Source organism: Oncorhynchus keta, chromosome 12 (assembly GCF_023373465.1).
Source record: "Oncorhynchus keta strain PuntledgeMale-10-30-2019 chromosome 12, Oket_V2, whole genome shotgun sequence".
In the NCBI taxonomy this organism is placed as follows: domain Eukaryota; kingdom Metazoa; phylum Chordata; class Actinopteri; order Salmoniformes; family Salmonidae; genus Oncorhynchus; species Oncorhynchus keta.
In genome coordinates, this window is record NC_068432.1 from 572027 (window position 1) to 594400 (window position 22374).

Sequence of the window (22374 nt, forward strand, 5' to 3'; positions counted from 1 at the left end):
TTCATTCTTTACAAGGAACTTGTAAAAAAATAATAATAATTCACTGCATATCACTTATGTCAAAATGTGTCTTAGTTACCTCAGCCCTGGTGTGTAATAAACATTTACATTTACATTTACATAAACATTGAATCATAAACACATGCAACAGACAGCAGAAAATTTCCTGTTGTCCTACCTGTAATCTGTTGTCACGGACAACGGTCAGCTGTTTTGCCCACTGTCCGAAGCGTTTCTTGCGCAGCAGGAAGGCACAGATGCGACAGTCCTTCATGGGGCCCACAGAGTTCTCCTCTGACTGCCACCGCCGAGTCCTGTCCTGGCCCTTCGCCTCCTCATCCTCCTCATCATACGACTCATAGGAGCTGCTCAGCGCATCTGAATCAGCATCTGGAGAAAAACAAAGGTTAATGGATAAGAAGGTTCCTCCTCTCTCCCTCCTAATATGCAAATAGAGCACACGAACACATTCACCTCAACAGGGTGTTCCGGTTTCATACTCACAGGAGTTCTTGCGCGGGCCATTGATTCGGGTGGTGGGGTAGTTGTTGTCAGCGTCTTCATAGTATGCATCTTCAATGGAATTTGGGGGACTTGAGCCGACTAGAAGGAAGCAGGAGGTAACAGATTAGATGTAACCAAATAAAAACAATGTGTATATGGACAATGACTTCAGATGGTTATAGGTGACTGTTGGGAGGAAATGTGAGTACTCACTGCATGTGGCGATGTTGGTGATGTACTGGGGCACCGTGCCAGGGTCCAGGGGCACTGCCTCCTCATAGTAGTCCTCTGGTGGAGGGGTGGTTGGCAGAGGAGGGGGGGTGTCAGTGGGACTCTGGGGGGAAAGGGTTAGGGTTAGGCAAAATAACAAATGTGTTATAGACGCAATTATATAGTATAGTCAAAAAGGCTATCTTACTTTCGACGGCGGTATTTTGGAGGTTTTCTCCTCTACCTGATCCTTCAGTTCTTCTGGGGAGGCTCTGAGCTCATGCAGGTCACAATCTGTTGGGAGTGGGACAATAAAATATAAAATCATTTTCAAGATTTCCTTTAAGAATTAAATAATGTGTTACTGTATACTAGGATTGTCTAGCAAGTTCTCCTTCTGCCATATGAAATAATACAGATATGATATTTAGCTCACCCAATTCCTCAAACAAAGATTCCACAAAGCTGGTTCCATTTCCATAAAGGGAAGTGTTCATGTATACGAAGTCTGATCCATTCACTTTAACAGAGAAGAAAACTGAGTACATGGAGAAAATGAACAAAAATCTGCCGTTCTGACCGTGAGCAAGGCAGTTAAACCCCAACCAACAACTGCTTTCTGGGCGTCGATGACATGGTCGACGATTAACACCCCTTGGAACACACACACACACACACACACACACACACACACACACACACACACACACACACACACACACACACACACACACACACACACACACACACACACACACACACACACACACACACACACACACACACACACACACACACACACACACACACACACACACCTGATGGCTGCAGCTGCCCCAGTAGGCTCCGGATCACACTCATCTTCTCTGCTGTGGCTGTGCTCACACTCTCATGGTCCAGCAGCTTCAGCAACACGTTCAGTTCACTCACCAGGTACTCCATCGCTGGTGGGAAAGAACACAGGTCAGAGGTCATGTATGAAACAATGAGAGACAATTTCAAGAGATTGTACAATAAAATTACTGAGCAAATCTATATTCATAGGTCAACTCTGTGCTGACAACATAAGTGGCTTTGGGAAGAGCTAACCTCAGATATCTGGTTATATAGACACAGTGGCTGGAAGAACCTGGACAATATAATAATAATAATGTGGGGTCTGGCAGATTAATGCAATAAACGGGTATGATAGTCACAAAAGCAGAATCAATGATTGACTGTCATTGTGCTAACACTAGTTAGCATTGTCTCATAAAACCACCTATAACTTCCTTCATACTGGACACAGAGACATACAAATGGTATCCATGTGTTCATCTGACTTTGTTTAAGTAGATACAATCCTGAAGTAACCCCTTTAAGGTCTGAGAGGCATTCGCCCATTGGGCAAGTTAGGAGTGGTTTTTGGGTGCCCGAAGATTATGATCACTTAGCCGTAAATGTTAAGTAGCTATTTTAAACTACATGCAGGGAAATAAACCAGAAAGACCAGACTACTGGAATTCTTTTCATCCTGGTTGTTATCAGTAATAAAAACATCCTCTGCTCAGGTCACTTAGCCCAGGAAATAGAGCAACCTTTAATGTCTATCCCTGAGAACTTCTCAGCAGTGTCCAAATTTTATTTTAATTTTATTTCACCTTTATTTAACCAGGTAGGCCATTTGAGAACATGTTCTCATTTACAACTGCGACCTGGCCAAGATAAAGCAAAGCAGCGCGACAAAAACAACAACACAGAGTTACACATAAACAAATGTACAGTCAATAACACAATAGAAACATCTATGTACAGTATGTGCAAATGTAGAAGAGTAGGGCAATAAATAGGCCAAATAGGTGAAATAATTACAATTTAGCATTAACACTGGAGTGACAGATGTGCAAGTAGAATTACTGGGGAGCAAAAGAGCAAGAGGATAAATAACAACATGGGGATGAGATAGTTGGGTGTGCTATTTACAGATTGGCTGTGTACAGATACAGTGATCGGTAAGCTGCTCTGACAGCTGATGCTTAAAGTTAGAGAGGGAGACATAAGACTCCAGCTTCAGTGATTTTTGCAATTCATCCAGTCATTTTATTTATTTATTTTGCTCCTTTGCACCCCATTGTTTTTATTTATACTTTGCACATTCTTCCATTGCAAAACTACCATTCCAGTGTTTTACTTGCTATATTGTATTTACTTTGCCAACATGGCCTTTTTTGCCTTTACTTCCCTTCTCACCTCATTTGCTCACATTGTATATAGACTTGTTTATACTGTTTTATTGACTGTATGTTTGTTTTACTCCATGTGTAACTCTGTGTCTTTGTATCTGTCGAACTGCTTCGCTTTATCTTGGCCAGGTTGCAATTGTAAATGAGAACTTGTTCTCAACTTGCCTACCTGGTTAAATAAAGGTAAAATAAATAAAAATAAATTGGCAGCAGAGAACGGGAAGGCGGACAAAGGAAGTGTTGGCTTTGGGGATGACCAGTGAAATATACTTTCTGGAGTGCGTGCTACAGGTGGGTGTTGCTATGGTGACCAGTGAGTTGAGATAAGGCGGGGCTTTACCTAGCAAAGACTTATAGATGACCTGGAGCCAGTGGGTTTGGAGATGAATTTATTTTAATTTTAATTTTTTAATTTTACTAGGCAAGTCAGTTAAGAACAAATTCTTATTTTCAATGACGGCCTAGGAACAGTGGGTTAACTGCCTGTTCAGGGGCAGAACGACAGATTTGTACCTTGTCAGCTTTGAACTTGCAACCTTCCGGTTACTAGCCCAACACTCTAACCACTAGGCTACACCTGCCAGCGAGAGCATGTGGTGGGTACTATATGGGGCTTTGGTGGCAAAAGAGTGTTGGAGGCTATTTTGTAAATGACGTCGCCGAAGTCAAGGATCGGTAGGATAGTCAGTTTTACGAGGGTATGTTTGGCAGCATGAGTGAAGAATGCTTTGTTGCGAAATAGGAAGCCAATTCTAGATTTAATTTTGGATTGGAGATGCTTAATGTGAGTCTGGAAGGAGAGTTACCAGTCTAACCAGACACCTTTTGGTAGTTGTCCACATATTTTAAGTCAGAACCGTCCAGAGTAGTGAAGCTAATCGGGCAGGCGGGTGCCGGCAACAATCAGTTGAGAAGCATGTATTTAGTTTTAATAGCATTTAAAAGCAGTTGAAGGCCACAGAAGGAGTGTTGTGTGGCATTGAAGCTTGTTTGGAGGTTTGTTAACACAGTGTCCAAAAAAGGGCCCGATGTATACAGAATGGTGTCGTCTGCGTAGAGGTGGATCAGAGAATCCCCAGCAGCAATAGCGACATCATAGATATATACAGAGATAAGAACCCTGTGGCACCCCTATAAAGACTACCATACGTCCGGACAACAGGCCCTCCGACTTGACACACTGAACTCTATCTGAGAAGTAGTTGGTGAACCAGGCGAGGTAGTCATTTGAGAAACCAAGGCTATTGAGTCTGCCAATAAGAATGTGGTGATTGACAGAGTTGAAAGCCTTGGCCAGGTCGATGAACACGGCTGCACAGTACTTTCTTTTATCGATGGCGGTTATGATATTATTTAGGACCTTAAGCATGGCTGTGCACCCATGACCAGCTCGGAAACCAGATTGAATAGTGGAGAAGGTACGGTGGGATTCTAAATGTTTGGTGATCTGTTTGTTAACGTGGCTTTTGAAGATTTTAGAAAGGCAGGGCAGGATGGATATAGGCCTATAACAGTTTGGGTCTAGAGTTTCTCTCCCTTTGAAGAGGGATGACCGCGGCAGCATTCCAATCAATGCTGCCGCGGCAGCTGGGAGGAGGTGCTTTTATTCTCCATGGACTTTACAGTGTCCAAACACTTTTTGGAATTAGTGCTACAGGATGCAAATTTTTGTTTGAAAAAGCTAGCCTTGGGGCCTCCCGGGGAGCGCAGTGGTTAAGGGCGCTGTACTGCAGCGCCAGCTGTGCCACCAGAGACTCTGGGTTTGCGCCCAGGCTCTGTCGTAACCGGACGCGACCGGGAGGTCCGTGGGGCGACGCGCAATTAGCCTAGCGTCGTCCGGGTTAGGGAGGGTTTGGCCAGTAGGGATATCCTTGTCTCATTACGCAACAGCGACTCCTGTGGCGGGCCGGGCACAGTGCGTGCTAACCAAGGTTTCCAGGTGCAGGGTGTTTCCTCCGACACATTGGTGCGGCTGGCTTCTGGGTTGGATGCGCGCCGTGTTAAGAAGCAGTGCGGCTTGGTTGGGTTGTGTGTCGGAGAACGCATGACTTTCAAACTTCGTCTCTCCCGAGCCCGTACGGGAGTTGTAGCGATGAGACAAGATAGTAGCTACTAAACAATTGGATACCATGAAATTGGGGAGAAAAAGGGGTCAAATTCAACAACCCAAAAAAATAAAACCTAGCCTTAGCTTTCCAAACAGACTGTATTGGTATATTGGGTCCTGACTTCCCTGAAAAGTTTCATATCGCGGGGGCTATTCAATGCTAATGCAGAACGCCACAGGATTTTTTTGTGCTGGTCAAGGGCAGTCAAGTCTGGGGTGAACCAAGAGCTATGTCTGGTCTTAGTTATACATTTTCTGAATGGGGCAGGCTTATTTAAGTTGGTGAGGAAAACACTTTTAAAGAGCAACCAGGCATCCTCTATTGACGGGATGAAGTCAATATCCTTCCAGGATACCCGGGCCAGGTCGATTAGAAAGGCCTGCTCGCTGAAGTGATTTAGGGAGCGTTTGACAGTGTTGAGGGGTGGTCATTTGACCGCGGACCCATCACGCACGCAGGCAATGAGACAGTGATTGCTGAGATCCTGGTTGAAGACAGCAAAGGTGTATTTGGAGGGCAAGTTGGTTCAGATGATATCTAAGAGGGTGCCCCATGGTTGTACCGGGTAGGTTCCTTAATAATATGTGTGATTGTAGGACGGCCGGGGTGTCAAGCATATCCCAGTTTAGGTCACCTAACAGTATGAACTCTGAAGATAGATAGGAGGCAATCAATTCACATTTGGTCTCCAGGGCACAGCTTGGGGCTGAAGGAGGTTTATAAAAAGCGACAATGGTGAGAGACTTGTTTCTTGAAAAGTGGATTTTTACAAGTAGAAGCTCAAATTGTTTGGGCACATACCTGGATAGTATGACAGAACTCTGCAGGCTCTCTCTGCGGTAGATTGCAACTCTGCATCTTTTGGCAGTTCTATCTTGTCGGAAGATGTTATAGTTAGGGATGGAAATTTCAGGATTTTTGGTGGCCTTCCTAAGCCATAATTCAGACAGGGCTCGGACATCAGGGTTGGCGGAGTGTGCTAAAGCAGTGAATGAAACATACTTAGTGAGGAGGCTTCTAATGTTAACATGCATGAAACCAAGGCTTTTACGGTTACAGATCAACAACGGTTACGGTCAACAAATGAGAACACCTGAGGAATGGGAGTGTTGCTGGGGGCTGCAGGGCCTGGGTTAACCTCTACATCACCAGAGGAACAGAGGAGGAGTAGGATTAGGGTACGGCTAAAGGCTATAAGAACTGGTCGTCTAGTGCGTTTGGAACAGAGAGTAAAAGGAGCAGATTTCTGGGCGCGGGAGAATAGATTCAAGGCATAATGTACAGACAAGGATATGGTAGGATGTGAGTACAGTGGAGGTAAACCTAGGTATTGTGTGACGATGAGAGAGGTTTTGTCTCTAGAGGCACCAGTTAATCCAGGTGAGGTCACCGCATGTGTGGGGTTGGAACAAATGGGCTATCTAAGGAATATTGGGCAGGGCTAGGGGCTCTACAGTGAAATAAGACAATAATCATTAACCAAAACAGCAATAGACAAAGCATATTGACATTAGGGAGAGACATGTGTAGCTGAGTGATCATAGGGTCCAATGAGTAGTACTAGATGAGTGAAGGAGCCTACTCCGTAGTCGCTGCTACACTATGTGAGCTGGAGGGCCCGGGGATACCAGATGGGCATCCGGTGACGTCGCAACGAAAGAGCCTGTTGAGACCACCTCGGACGGTTACGTCGGCAGACCAGTCGTGATGGATCGGCAGGGCTCCATGTTTGCAGTAAAGGGTATGGGCCAATTTGTAAAAGAGCCCAAGAATTGGCTGGTGGACCTCTTTGGCTAGCTCCAGGCTAGCTCCCGGCTAACTGGTGCCTGCTTCGGGACAAGACGTTCACCAGGAGTAACCACTCGGATAGCAGCTAGCTAGCTGCGAAGTTCCGGTGTAAAGGTGCAGACCTTGCGGTAGGAATCCGGTGGTAGAAAAAAAGCAGTCCGATATGCTCGGGGTTGATATCGAGCTGTGCAGACTGGCAGGAATTGACCGGGTTGAGGCCGGCTGATATCCGAGTTAACGGTGAGGACCGCTAGCATTGGCTAACTGACTACTAGCTAGTAGCTAGTTAGCTGGCTAGCTTCTGAAAGGGGTTCCGGTTCTAAAGTATAAAAATAGCAGATCTGTAACACATTGGGTGAGGCAGGTTGCAGGAGAGTATTGTCAGTCCGTAGATGGAAAGTGAGATTAAAATATATATATACGAAATATATACGAAGAAAACAATATATACATGGGACAGGACAGGAGAAGACACGAAGACTGCTACGCCATCTTGGATTGAATGAACTCCAGATTTTGGATTACACATTTTGGATGAATTTCCACACCTCTCTTCCTGGCACCCTCAAACCCATGACAGGACCATTTCATTATACAGAAACATCTGCTCATCAGCTACCCTGGTGATCATGTCACGTTCTGACCTTTATTTCCTGTGTTTTTGTATTTAGTTAGTATGGTCAGGGCGTGAGTTGGGTGGGCAGTCTATGTTTGTTTTTCTAGGTTTTGGGTATTTCTATGTTTCGGCCTAGTATGGTTCTCAATCAGAGGCAGGTGTCGTTAGTTGTCTCTGATTGAGAATCATACTTAGGTAGCCTGGGTTTCACTGTGTGTTTGTGGGTGATTGTTCCTGTCTCTGTCTTTGCACCAGATAGGACTGTTTTGAGTTTTCACATTTCTTGTTTTTTGTAGTCAGTTGTTCATGTGTACCTTAACGTATTAAAAAGAACCATGGACAATTACCACGCCGCGTATTGGTCCTCTGATCCGTTTCGCCTCTCCTCTTCGGAAGAAGAGGAGGAAATTCATTACAGATCAGTTGTTTCTCTCAGTAGATGAGAGGCTTCACATCTCTTATCTTATCTGTAGATTATAAGGTTTTACTGCTAACCTACAAAGCATTACATGGGCTTGCTCCTACCTATCTCTATGATTTGGTCCTGCTACGGTCACAAGACGCAGGCCTCCTAATTGTCCCTAGAACTTCTAAGCAAACAGCTGGAGGCAGGGCTTTCTCCCATAGAGCTCCATTTTTATGGAATGGTCTGCCTACCCATGTGAGAGACGCAAACTCGGTCTCAACCTTTAAGTCTTTACTGAAGACTCATCTCTTCAGTGGGTCATATGATTGAGTGTAGTCTGGCCCAGGAGTGTGAAGGTGAACGGAAAGGCTCTGGAGCAACGAGCCGCCCTTGCTGTCTCTGCCTGGCCGGTTCCCCTCTTTCCACTGACTTACTAGGGCTCTTTCATACCGTCCCTAGGAGGGGTGCGTCACTTGAGTGGGTTGAGTCACTGATGTGATCTTCCTGTCTGGGTTGGCGCCCCCCCTTGGGTTGTGCCGTGGCGGAGATCTTTGTGGGCTATACTCGGCCTTGCCTCAGGATGGTAAGTTGGTGGTTGAAGATATCCCTCTAGTGGTGTGGGGGCTGTGCTTTGGCAAAGTGGGTGGGGTTATATCCTTCCTATTTGGCCCTGTCCGGGGGTGTCATCGGATGGGGCAACAGTGTCTCCTGTCCCCTCCTGTATCAGCCTCCAGTATTTATGCTGCAGTAGTTTGTGTCGGGGGGCTAGGGTCAGTTTGTTATATCTGGAGTACTTCTCCTGTCCTATCCGGTGTCCTGTGTGAATTTAAGTATGCTCTCTCTAATTCTCTCTTTCTCTCTTTCTCTCGGAGGACCTGAGCCCTAGGACCATGCCTCAGGACTACCTGACATGATGACTCCTTGCTGTCCCCAGTCCACCTGGCCGTGCTGCTGCTCCAGTTTCAACTGTTCTGCCTGTGATTATTATTATTTGACCATGCTGGTCATTTATGAACATTTGAACATCTTGGCCATGTTCTGTTATAATCTCCACCCGGCACAGCCAGAAGAGGACTGGCCACCCCACATAGCCTGGTTCCTCTCTAGGTTTCTTCCTAGGTTTTGGCCTTTCTAGGGAGTTTTTCCTTGCCACCGTGCTTCTACACCTGCATTGCTTGCTGTTTGGGGTTTTTGGCTGCGTTTCTGTACAGCACTTTGAGATATCAGCTGATGTACGAAGGGCTATATAAATACATTTGATTTGATTCGATTTGATTTAGTGGGGCATTTCTGGAGCTGAGTGAAGAGACACCAGAACTGCAGTACCAGTCACTGGACCTGGGTCTCTCCTGGAGAGGAGCATTACACACACACACACACACACACACACACACACACACACACACACACACACACACACACACACACACACACACACACACACACACACACACACACACACACACACACACACACACACCACAGTGATAGGGAAGAGACTGAAAAACTCAGCGTGTGCAGACAGTAATCTCAGTAATCTCAAGACCACCTGTTTTTCTTTGAGGTCTCTGGATCTGAGAGATGTTTTCCCCTGGTCTAATCACTACAATATGGGACTGTTTCTTTTGCTTTAGTCCAAAAGGTTGTTGTCCTTATCTCTGCTCATAGCAGATCAAACAACCTGTCGGTTAAAGTGTTTCATTTCTCTTCCCACTGGACCTTCACCATGTCATACATGCCCCAAAGCACAGACCTGAAGTGCTCTATGAGCAGATGCATTCATGTGGAAACAAGTCTAATTGTAAGGTTATGTTAGCACAGTCAGGATCTTCCACAATCTTATCAAAAGCGGTCTGCTCTCTTGAATGTCTGCATTGCCAGCAGTTACTCCATCATAACACAACAAAACCATTAGGCCTACCTCTGAAACAAGGGCAAACAAGTTCAGCACAAAACACACACACTATGAGTTAATATGATTTCGCAATCGTCTGAATATAGCCCAGTAAGAGTGTTGTTTAGAAGTGGGGTGCCGTAATGTCTGGGGTGGTCAGAGAGTCAGACGTTGCCTGGTCAGCTTATTTGAACAGTTGAGGCAACATTCAGGTTATACCACACAGAAGGTACCTAATTAACATGACAGAGCTCCAGCATGTAACAACACCGGATTCGTTCATGAAATTGTCTTTGTATGTCTAAAGGGCCTTGACTTGGCAAAAATGTTCGTGAGATGAACTTGGACGGTTTGTATTAGAACACAGCTATCCAGAGAAACATGGCAGGTATCAAGACGTAAAACAGATATCTCTGTCATAACACACCAACGTCGAAATGAATGAATGAACGAGCAAGGGAAATTAATTGGTCCTATCAAAACAGAACTCTGTCTGAAAAGTAGACAGGGTCTGAGATAATTAGTTGAGAAAACGTCCACATAGCCTCAGGAAGTGGAGATACAGTGTTCAGTAGGACCTCCGATAAGACTGTACACACAATCTACACACAGACAACTACACCACATGGCCCGAAAGTATGTGGACACACACTCGTCGAATACCTCATTCCAAAATCATGGCCATTAATAGGGAGTTGGTCCCCCATTTCCTGCTATAACAGTTTTCACTCTCCGGGGGAAGGCTTTCCACTAGATGTTGGAACATAGCTGCAGGGATATGCTTCCATTCAGCCACAAGAGCATTAGTAAGGTCAAGCACTGATCTGATGTTGGGTGATTAAGTGTTGTTCCAATTCAGCCCAAAGGTGTTCAATGGGGTTGAGGTCAGGGCTCTGTGCAGGCCAGTCAAGTTCTTCTACACCAATCTCAACAAACCATTTCTGTATCGACCTCGCTTTGTGCACGGGGGCATTATCATGCTGAAACAGGAAAGGACACTCCCCAAACTGTTGCCATAAAGTTGGAAGCACAGAATTGTCTAGAATGTCATTGTATGCTTTAGCGTTAAGATCTCCCTTCACTGGAACTAAGGGGCCTAGCCCGAACCATCAAAAACAGCCCCAGATCATTATTCCTCCTCCACCAAACTTTACACTTGGCACTTTGCATTAGGGTAAGTAGCATTCTCCTGGCATCCACCTAACCCAGATTTGTCTGTCGGACTGCCAGATGGGGAAATGTGATTCAGAGTTCAATGGCGGCAAGCTTTACACCACTCCAGCCAACGCTTGGCATTGCAAATGGTGATCTTAGGCTTGTTTGCGGCTCCTCAGCCATGGAAACCCATTTCATGAAGCTCCAGACAAACGGTTCTTGTGCTGACGTTGCTTCCAGAGGCAGTGTGGAACTCGGTAGTGAGTGTTGCACCCGAGGACAGATGATTTTACGCGCTTCATGCTTCACCAATCGGCAGTCCCTTTCTGTGAGCCTGTGTGGCCTACCACTTCGCGGCTGAGCCATTGTTGCTCCTGGACATTTCCACGTCACAACTCACAGTTGACCAGGGCAGCTCTAGGAGGGCAGAAATGTGATAAACTGACTTGTTGGAACGGTTGTTGGCATCCTATGACGGTGCCACATTGAAAGTTATTGAGCTTTTCAGTATGGGCCATTCTACTGCCAATGTTTGTCTATGTAGATTTCACACCTGTCAGCAACAGGTGTGGCTGAAAAAGACTAATACACTAACTTGAAGGCGTGTCCACATACTTTTAGTGTATTTCCAACTCAAATGTTACAGTCTTGAGAGACTGGGACAAACACAACACACACAGACCACTGAGGGACAAATAGCGGGCTGCCAAGACCAAGTATAATGCAGGCATGCAGTCAATTTGGTTACTTACCGGCTTCAACAGCTGAAGAGGAAGAGAAGCCCAGCATTTTCCAAAAACAGCTCCAGTGAGAATTGCTGTGGTAATCCACACATCAGCTGTGCTTGTCTCTGGGATTGCAGAGCTCTAAACACACAGTTCGGCTGAGGTGTCACTCTCATTCACCCTCACCCTCACTCCCTCTCTCCTTCCCTGGTATTGTGGTATACAGTAGGCTGGGCTCAAATGATTGACTCTCCCGCTGTTACAGCCCACCTCCTATACTCTCTCTTCCTCCCTCTCTCTTTCCCTCTGGGGGGTGGAACTACTCAAAAAGACTTTCATCTCTATTTCTCTTTGAGGAGTTCCACTTCCCAGGGTCTGGTCTCTGGTGGTTGAAACTGGATCACAAAAAAAGGAAGGGGATGATAGTCAAAGCTCAATGATTTATGAAGTAAGTGACTTCTGCTGGAGATGATGTGATGGGGTTATTGACTCGCAATTACATGACAGATCACTGGGCAATGTCTAAGAAACCACCATGGATGTCTCATTGCGTGCATAGTCAGTCAGTAAAAGGTTTCCATCCAATAAGAATAGCGTTGGGTTGGGTTTCTCGCTCCAGAGAGAATATCCAGTGGGGGGTGAGGATGATCCAGTGACCTTGACACTGCTGCCTCTCTCTAACTGCTCACCACACTGACACACTCTGACACGTCCTCACGGCTACAGCCGACACACAAGGAAACCATGGTGACCTCAAAATCCGCTGACTGAGCTGAGCCAAATACCTGCCAACGCACTCACAGCAGGACAGCACCTCCTCTAACTCACTAGACTCAACACTCAGACATACCAGGGAGCTTCATATGCATGTGAATCAGCTTCACTGCTCCTTAGGTTCCGTCTTTAAAAAAAGACTTGTCGTTCGAGTGTGTCTTTAGAGAGACTGTTTGTAAGCTAATGAATGGCTGCTGACTTTTTTCTCTCTCACAGTAAGCAGATGGAATTTCACTCTAATTTATTGAGAGACGTTTGAAGGACAGCAGATTGTTTCCACAGAGAATGGTCGGTTTCCTTCCCCTTGAAACAAGGAAATGAAGCCAAACAAAATAAGAAAAAAACGTAGTTCTGCTGCTATACAAAAGAGGTGTGTGTGTGTGTGTGTGTGTGTGTGTGTGTGTGTGTGTGTGTGTGTGTGTGTGTGTGTGTGTGTGTGTGTGTGTGTGTGTGTGTGTGTGTGTGTGTGTGTGTGTGTGAAAGAGTGTGTAAGAGAGAGGGAGAGTGCATGAATATACTACAGTATGTGTGTATGAGGATACAAGGATGAGGAAAAAGAGGAAAAGGGGAGCGGAACGGAAGCAGGCTAAGCGGTGCGGTAGGATGTGTGTGTTATTTTAGCAGTGTGGGGTGCAATCACAACTCCACGGCCCTGGGTCTCCAGGGCTCCATTGTCTGTGTGTGAACCCTACTGCCTGGGGCAGAAAGGGGCCCGTCCACCCTTCCGCCCAGTTTCCGCGCTGCTCGCGTTCCCATGCAACACCCTCAATCCTACACACCTCTGGGAAGTGTGTCAGCCTGCCTGGACGGGGGATCACGGTGGTGTTACAGTTAGTTTAGTACAGTCACAGTGCTCAGAGAGGCCTCATCTAGTCACGTTCCCCTGCAGCCACACCTACACAGAGTGATTGAACACTATGACTTTTGACCCCTGCCGTGGGTCTGCGAGTTCAGGTCAACAAAGCCTTGCCTGTCAACTGTCAACAATCCCAGATCACAGAGCTGTCAGATAAGACCATGAAACCTGACATGTACTCCTACACTGGATAGGTCACAAACACAGAGAGGGGAGGGGAGGTTATCCTGAGCCTTCATTCAAGCCCCTTTCATTCAGCCTTTCCGCACCATTGTGCCAAAATGAAACAATGACAATGCTCTTGAAGAAACGGGGACAATGCACAATGAGTTGTGGTTCTGGCGGCATTTTTTTAACCTTTATTTTACTAGGCAAGTCAGTTAAGAACAAATTCTTATTTTCAATGACGGCCTAGGAACAGTGGGTTAACTGCCTGTTCAGGGGCAGAACGACAGATATGTACCTTGTCAGCTCAGGGATTCGAACTGGCAACCTTTCGGTTACTAGTCCAACGCTCTAACCACTAGGCTACCCTGCCACCCCAGCATGCATTGAAACGCGTGGCTTTTTTTTGTGGCTTTCTTCTGCAAATTACTATGAATTAACAAACGCATTTCTTAAAACTTGTCAATACTTAACATCATGTCAGGGCGTGGGACATTCATTGTGTGACAATAAATAACTAGTCGGTTTATTAGGCTCCAGCAGCTAGAATTTGTCCGGCCACAATTCAACTGTGGGAACACGGCGGCTCTCAACACCAGACAACAGAAAGAGCTGGCCGCTACTACACTTGAGATTGTTTGTGAGTTGTTTACCTCTGCCCTCCATTTACAAATAAACCCGGTGAATGAATCATCGGCAGTGCTCACTGGTAAAGGGGATACCTATTCAACCAAAGTGGAAAGCCTGGAGAAGACCGCCAATGTGACAGAGGTGCGGCTCCATGACCAAGAAACAGCACAAGCGAAGTTGGAAGGAATAACAGAAACTCCTCAAAGAGAAAACGGAATCACTCGAAAATCATTCCCGTAAATTCAATGTGCTAGTCACTTCCTTCACGAGCAATATTTTCTATGAAGTGTTCGGGCAGGAGAAGCTGGGTCCTATGTTGCTGAATAACACTGGGCATCGCACAGGTCAACTCCGCAGCAGATCTCGTATGTATGATTGTGCGGATCCACACGTTTGAAGTCAAGCGGCGAATTGTCTACCTTGCTGCGGAATGCGGGGGTCTGACCTATGCAGGGAAGAGGATCAGCATCTACCCAGACCTATGTGCCAAATTGCTAAACAGAGGGAGACCTACAACGAGGTGAGATCCCGGCTACGCATGCTAAGACTGAGATGCAGGTATGCTATCCAATATTGTGGATAGCATACCTGCATAATGAGCCAGTCATGAGGTTCCATCTGTCGGCTTGTCCCCTTGTGTTTTGGGCTTGACGTGCTCATCGAAGAAGTCTTGAGAATCCTTGGCTGTGGGAAAATGTGTGTTGTGTTCTGGAAGGTCAAGATGAGTTTTGTCAAGTGGTAGATGAAGCCGCATCTCAGTCCTAGCCTATGGCTATGATGCTGCCCTCAGCATAAGGCAGTGAGGAGGACCCCCCTCTTGTACAAGGAACAATATTACTGTTATCGCTGAGCATTGAACTTGTTACAATTATATTTCCTAAGGTCCAGGACATTTACACAGTGATGACACCATGCCAATTAATGAACAATCGACAAAATATGGATCCTACAGCTATCCTATTTTTAACTGGTTAGGCATGAGGCTTGCATTTAAAAAATATATATATTTCACCTTTATTTAACCAGGTAGGCTAGTTGAGAACAAGTTCTCTTTTGCAACTGCGACCTGGCCAAGATAAAGCATAGCAGTTCGACACATACACATACAAACACAGAGTTACACATGGAATAAACAAACATACAATCAATATTACAATAGAAAAAAAAGGAAAACAAAGTCTATATACAGAGGTAGTATAAGGGAGTTAACCCAATAAATTGGCCATGGTGGCAAAGTAAATGCAATATAGAAATGAAACACTGCAATGATAGACGTGCAGAAGATGAATGTGCAAGTAGAGATACTGGGGTGCAAAGGAGCAAGATAAATACATAAATACAGTATGGGGATGAGGTAGTTGGATGGGCTGTTTACAGATGGGCTATGTACAGGTGCAGTGATCTGTGAGCTGCTCTGACAGCTGGTGCTTAAAGCTAGTGAGGGAGATATGAGTCTCCAGCTTCAGTGATTTATGCAGTTCGTTCCAGTCATTGGCAGCAGAGAACTGGAAGGAAAGGCGGCCAAAGGATGACTTGGCTTTGTTGGTGACCAGTGAGATTTACCTGCTGGAACGCATGCTACGGGTGGGTGCTGCTATGGTGACCAGTCAGCTGAGATAAGGCGGGGCTTGACCAAGCAGAGACTTGTAGATGACCTGGAGCCAGTGGGTTTGGCGGCGAGAGTGAAGCGAGGGCCAGCCGACGAGAGCGTGCAGGTCGCAGTGGTGGGTAGTATATGGGGCTTTGGTAACAAAACGGATGGCACTGTGATAGACTGCATCCAATTTGTTGAGTAGAGTGTTGTAGGCTATTTTATAAATGACATCGCCGAAGTCGAGGATCGGTAGGATGGTCACTTTTATGAGGGTATGTTTGGCAGCATTAGTGAAGGATGCTTTGTTGCGAAATAGGAAGCAGATTCTAGATTTCATTTTGGATTGGAGATGCATCTTGGCCATGTTCTGTTATAATCTCCACCCGGCACAGCCAGAAGAGGACTGGCCACCCCTCATAGTCTGGTTCCTCTCTAGGTTTCTTCCTGGGTTTTTGCCTTTCTAAGGAGTTTTTCCTAGCCACCGTGCTTCTACACCTGCATTGCTTGCTGTTTGGGGTTTTTGGCTGGGTTTCTGTACAGCACTTTGAGATATCAGCTGATGTACGAAGGGTTATATAAATAAATGTGATTTGATTTGATGCTGGACGGGTGGGCAGGTGCGGGAAGTGATCGGTTGAAGAGCATGCATTTGGTTTTACTTGCATTTAAGAGCAGTTGGATGCCACAGAAGGAGAGTTGTATGGCATTGAAGCTCGTCTGGAGGTTAGTTAACACAGTGTCCAACGAAGGGCCAGAAGTATACAGAACGGTGTCGTCTGCGTTAAGGTGGATCAGAGAATCCCCAGCAGCAATAGCGACATCATTAATGTATACAGAGCAGAGTGTCGGCCCGAGAATTAAAACCTGTGGCACCCCCATAGAGACTGCCAGAGGTCCGGACAACAGGCCCTCCGATTTGACACACTGAACTGTATCAGAGAAGTAGTTGGTAAACCAGGCGAGGCAATCATTTGAGAAACCAAGGCTGTTGAGTCTGCCAATAAGAATGTGGTGATTGACAGAGTCGAAACCCTAGGCCAGGTCGATGAATACGGCTGCACAGTAATGTCTCTTATCGATGGCGGTTATGATATCATTTAGGACCTTGAGCGTGGCTGAGGTGCACCCATGACCAGCGCTGAAACCAGATTGCATAGCGGAGAAGATATGGTGAGATTCGAAATTGTCGGTAATCTGTTTGTAAACTTGGCAGGGTAGGATATATATAGGTCTGTAGCAGTTTGGGCCCTTTGAAGAGGGGGATGACCACTGCAGCTTTCCAATCTTTGGGAATCTCAGATGATACGAAAGAGAGGTTGAACAGGCTAGTGATAGGGGTTGCAACAATTTCGGCAGATCATTTTAGAGAGAGGATCCAGATTCTCTACCCTGGCAGATTTGTAGGGCTACAGATTTTGCAGCTCTTTCAGAACATCAGCTCTCTGGATTTGGGTGAAGGAGAAATCGGGGAGGCATGGGCAACTTGCTGTGGGGAGTGCAGGGCTGTTGACTGGGGTAGGGGAAGCCAGGTGGAAAGCATGGCCACCCATAGAAAAATGCATATCAGTCATATCTCCTTTTTGTTTCATTTTAATTATATTTTTCTTCATTACCCACCCTTACTTGTCAAGACCAAACATTTGGTCATTACCCACTCTTCATTATGTTACAACCCTATCATTATAGTACAGGGCAGGGGGAAGATGCCTAGATGGCCAGCATCCCGGAGTCGCCTCTTCACGGTTGACGTTGAGACTGGTGTTTTGCGGGTACTATTTAATGAAGATGTCAGTTGAGGACTTGTGAGGCATCTGTTTCTCAAACTCGACACTCTAATGTACTTGTCCTCTTGCTAAGTTGTGCACCGGGGCCTCCACTCCTCTTTCTGTTCTGGTTCAAGACAGTTTGTGCTGTTCTGTGAAGGGAGTACACGCCATTGTACGAGATCTTCAGTTTCTTGGCAATTTCTCGAATGGAATAGCCTTCCTTTCTCAGAACAAGAACAGACTGACGAGTTTCAGAAGAAAGTTATTTGTTTCTGGACATTTTGAGCCTGTAATTGAACCCACAAATGTTGATGCTCCAGATACTCAACTAGTCTAAAGGTAGCCTGTTTTATTTACTTTCAGCTGTGCTAACATAAATGCAAAAGGGTTGTCTAATGATCACTTAGCCTTTTAAAATGATAGACAAGGATTAGCTAACACAACGTGCCATTGGAACACAGGAGTAATGGTTGCTGATAATGGGCCTCTGTACACCTATGTAGATATTCCATAAAAAAAAAATCTGCCGTTTCCAGCTACAATAGTCATTTTACAACATTAACAATGTCTACACTGTATTTCTGATCAATTAGATGTTATTTTAAATGGACAAAAATATGATTTATTTTTTAAAACAAGGACATTTCTAAGTGACCCCAAACTTTTGAAAGGTAGTTTATACAGGGTGGCAAAAAAAGTATTTAGTCAGCCACCAATTGTGCAGGTTCTCCCACTTAAAAAGATGAGAGAGGCCTGTAATTGTCAGCATAGGTACACTTCAACCATGAGAGACAAAATGAGAAACAAAAATCCAGAAAATCACATTGTAGGATTTTTAATGAATTTATTTGCAAATTATGGCAATGACAGAGGTCAAACGTTTTCTGTAAGTCTTCACAAGGTTTTCCACACACTGTTGCTGGTATTTTGGCCCATTCCTCCATGCAGATCTCCTCTAGAGCAGTGATGTTTTGGGGCTGTTGCTGGGCAACACGGACTTTCAACTCCCTCCAAAGATTTTCTATGGGGTTGAGATCTGGAGACTGGCTAGGCCACTCCAGCACCTTGAAATGCTTCTTACGAAGCCACTCCTTCGTTGCCCGGGCGGTGTGTTTGGGATCATTGTCATGCTGAAAGACCCAGCCACGTTTCATCTTCAATGCCCTTGCTGATGGAAGGAGGTTTTCCCTCAAAATCTCACGATACATGGCCCCATTCATTCTTTCCTTTACACGGATCAGTCGTCCTGTTCGCTTTGCAGAAAAACAGCCCCAAAGCATGATGCTTCTACCCCCATGCTTCACAGTAGGTATGGTGTTCTTTGGATGCAACTCAGCATTCTTTGTCCTCCAAACACGACGAGTTGAGTTTTTACCAAAAAGTTATATTTTGGTTTCATCTGACCATATGACATTCTCCCAATCTTCTTTTGGATCATCCAAATGCTCTCTAGCAAACTTCAGGCGGGCCTGGACATGTACTGGCTTAAGCAGGGGGACACGTCTGGCACTGCAGGATTTGAGTCCCTGGCGGCGTAGTGTGTTACTGATGGTAGGCTTTGTTACTTTGGTCCCAGCTCTCTGCAGGTCATTCACTAGGTCCCCCCATGTGGTTCTGGGATTTTTGCTCACTGTTCTTGTGATCATTTTGACCCCACGGGGTGAGATCTTGCGTGGAGCCCCAGATCAAGGGAGATTATCAGTGGTCTTGTATGTCTTCCATTTCCTAATAATTGCTCCCACAGTTGATTTCTTCCCAGCCTGGTGCAGGTCTACAATTTTGTTTCTGGTGTCCTTTGACAGCTCTTTGGTCTTGGCCATAGTGGAGTTTGGAGTGTGACTGTTTGAGGTTGTGGACAGGTGTCTTTTATACTGATAACAAGTTCAAACAGGTGCCATTAATACAGGTAACGAGTGGAGGACAGAGGAGCCTCATAAAGAGGTTACAGGTCTGTGAGAGCCAGAAATATTGCTTGTTTGTAGGTGACGAAATACTAATTTTCCACCATAATTTGCAAATAAATTCATTAAAAATCCTACAATGTGATTTTCTGGATGGATTTTTTTTCTCTCATTTTGTCTGTGATAGTTGAAGTGTACCTATGATGAAAATTACAGGCCTCTCTCATCTTTTTAAGTGGGAGAACTTGCACAATTGGTGACTGACTAAATACTTTTTTGCCCCACTGTATACACACTAATATAATAATAATAATAATATATGCCATTTAGCAGACGCTTTATGTATGTATGTGTATGTGTGCATACATTCTACGTATGGGTGGTCCCGGGAATCGAACCCACTACCCTGGCGTTACAAGCGCCATGCTCTACCAACTGAGCTACAGAAGGACCACTACATGACCAAAGATATGTGTACACCTGCTCCCTGAACATCTCATTCCAAAATCATGGGCATTAATATGGAGTTGGTCCGCCCTTTGCTGCTATAACAGCCTCCGCTTTTCTGGGAAGGGACTTGCACCCATTCAGCCACAAGAGCAGTAATGAGGTCAGGCACTGATATTGGGCGGTTAGGCCTGGCTCGCAGTCGGCGTTCCAATTGATCCCAAAGGTATGCTGTAGTGTTAAGATTTCCCTTCACTGGAACTAAGGGGCCTAGACCAAACCATGAAAAATACAGTGCCTTGCAAAAGTATTCGGCCCCCTTGAACTTTGCGACCTTTTGCCACATTTCAGGCTTCAAACATAAAGATATAAAACTGTATTTTTTTGTGAAGAATCAACAACAAGTGGGACACAATCATGAAGTGGAACGACATTTATTGGATATTTCAAACTTTTTTAACAAATCAAAAACTGAAAAATTAGGCGTGCAAAAATATTCAGCCCCTTTACTTTCAGTGCAGCAAACTCTCTCCAGAAGTTCAGTGAGGATCTCTGAATGATCCAATGTTGACCTAAATGACTAATGATGATAAATACAATCCACCTGTGTGTAATCAAGTCTCCGTATAAATGCACCTGCACTGTGATAGTCTCAGAGGTCCATTAAAAGCGCAGAGAGCATCATGAAGAACAAGGAACACACCAGGCAGGTCCGGGATACTGTTGTGAAGAAGTTTAAAGCCGGATTTGGATACAAAAATACTTCCCAAGCTTTAAACATCCCAAGGAGCACTGTGCAAGCGATAATATTGAAATGGAAGGAGTAACAGACCACTGCAAATCTACCAAGACCTGGCCGTCCCTCTAAACTTTCAGCTCATACAAGGAGAAGACTGATCAGAGATGCAGCCAAGAGGCCCTTGATCACTCTGGATGAACTGCAGAGATCTACAGCTGAGGTGGGAGACTCTGTCCATAGGACAACAATCAGTCGTATATTGCACAAATCTGGTCTTTATGGAAGAGTGGCAAGAAGAAAGCCATTTCTTAAAGATATCCATAAAAAGTGTTGTTTAAAGTTTGCCACAGAAAGTGGTCTGGTCAGATGAAACCAAAATTGAACTTTTCGGCAACAATGCAAAACGTTATGTTTGGCGTAAAAGCAACACAGCTCATCACCCTGAACACACTATCCCCACTGTCAAACATGGTGGTGGCAGCATCATGGTTTGGGCCTGCTTTTCTTCAGCAGGGACAGGGAAGATGGTTAAAATTGATGGGAAGATGGATGGAGCCAAATACAGGACCATTCTGGAAGAAAACCTGATGGAGTCTGCAAAAGACCTGAGACTGGGACGGAGATTTGTCTTCCAACAAGACAATGATCCAAAACATAAAGCAAAATCTATAATGGAATGGTTCAAAAATAAACATATCCAGGTGTTAGAATGGCCAATTCAAAGTCCATACCTGAATCCAATCGAATCTGTGGAAAGAACTGAAAACTGCTGTTCACAAATGCTCTCCATCCAACCTCACTGAGCTCGAGCTGTTTTGCAAGGAGGAATGGGAAAAAAATTCAGTCTCTCGATGTGCAAAACTGATAGAGACATACCCCAAGCGACTTACAGCTGTAATCGCAGCAAAAGGTGGCGCTACAAAGTATTAACTTAAGGGGGCTGAATAATTTTGCACGCCCAATTGTTCCGTTTTTGATTTGTTAAAAAAGTTTGAAATATCCAATAAATGTCGTTCCACTTCATGATTGTGTCCCACTTGTTGTTGATTCTTCACAAAAAAATACAGTTTTATATCTTTATGTTTGAAGCCTGAAATGTGGCAAAAGGTCGCAAAGTTCAAGGGGGCCGAATACTTTCGCAAGGCACTGTATATCTGCACACAACGATGGTCTCCAGTCGAGGAGAAGAGCGAGCTATGTGAGAGAGCTGAGAGGAAAGAGAGCTATGTGTTCTGGTTTGACCTGCCCTGTCCTCCCTACAGTACACAACCAAGGACAGGACAGACTCCCTCCAGCTGTTGCGGGAAAGAGGCTTGCTGTTCATCACACTCAGTGAGGACTGCGGAGGGATCCACAGAGAGGGCCTTTGTGCAACCAGAGCCCGGTCACATGGAGGCCACATGGCCTTTGTGAGAGGGAGGATGTAATTCAATGTTGACAACAACAACAAGTTGGATTGGGTCAATCACAGATCTCAGACAGACAACAGGCCACAGCACTCAGAGGGAGGGTAAGAACAGGACAGCATTGTAGGATGACATTGGCAACATGTGTCATTACATAGTAATGACACCAGGGCAGTCGTCAGAAGATTAAAAGGTAATGAGAACAGAAGTGAAGCATTATAAGACACGTTCAGGAGATAAGAGATATTTCCCGAGAACATCCAACTCCCAGAGGTGGTCTATGCTCCATCACAACAACTGGTCAGTGTGACTGACTATGAGTCTTCAGGAAGTCTACAAAAAAAATTGTTTACTTTGGCCGCATCCTCATTGTCAAGACGCCACCACAACATCGCAAGAATAACATACCATAGCATCAACAATTTGTTTTTTTCGAATGTCTCTATTTAGACTCAGGATGCTGCTCTC

The 22374-nt window shown here is 45.2% G+C and overlaps 1 protein-coding gene across 5 annotated transcripts in view; it reads right to left on the reverse strand.

Moving 5' to 3' along the window:
* The window catches only part of LOC118370390 (actin filament-associated protein 1-like 1), a 44351-nt gene that overhangs the window by 12807 nt on the left and 9170 nt on the right, over window positions 1-22374 (reverse strand). For 3 of the 5 annotated variants that reach the window (XM_035755368.2, XM_035755369.2, XM_035755367.2), the window contains exons 2-7: window positions 1533-1658; window positions 1151-1234; window positions 923-1008; window positions 718-838; window positions 505-603; window positions 179-390 (exon numbers count right to left, since the gene is read on the reverse strand). In XM_035755368.2, the coding sequence (XP_035611261.1) occupies window positions 179-390; window positions 505-603; window positions 718-838; window positions 923-1008; window positions 1151-1234; window positions 1533-1658 (728 nt within the window). Of the gene's footprint in view, window positions 1-178; window positions 391-504; window positions 604-717; window positions 839-922; window positions 1009-1150; window positions 1235-1532; window positions 1659-10411; window positions 11321-11655; window positions 12067-22374 lie in introns of those variants that run through there. The other 2 variants (XM_052457569.1, XM_035755371.2) reach the window with 2 other exon arrangements.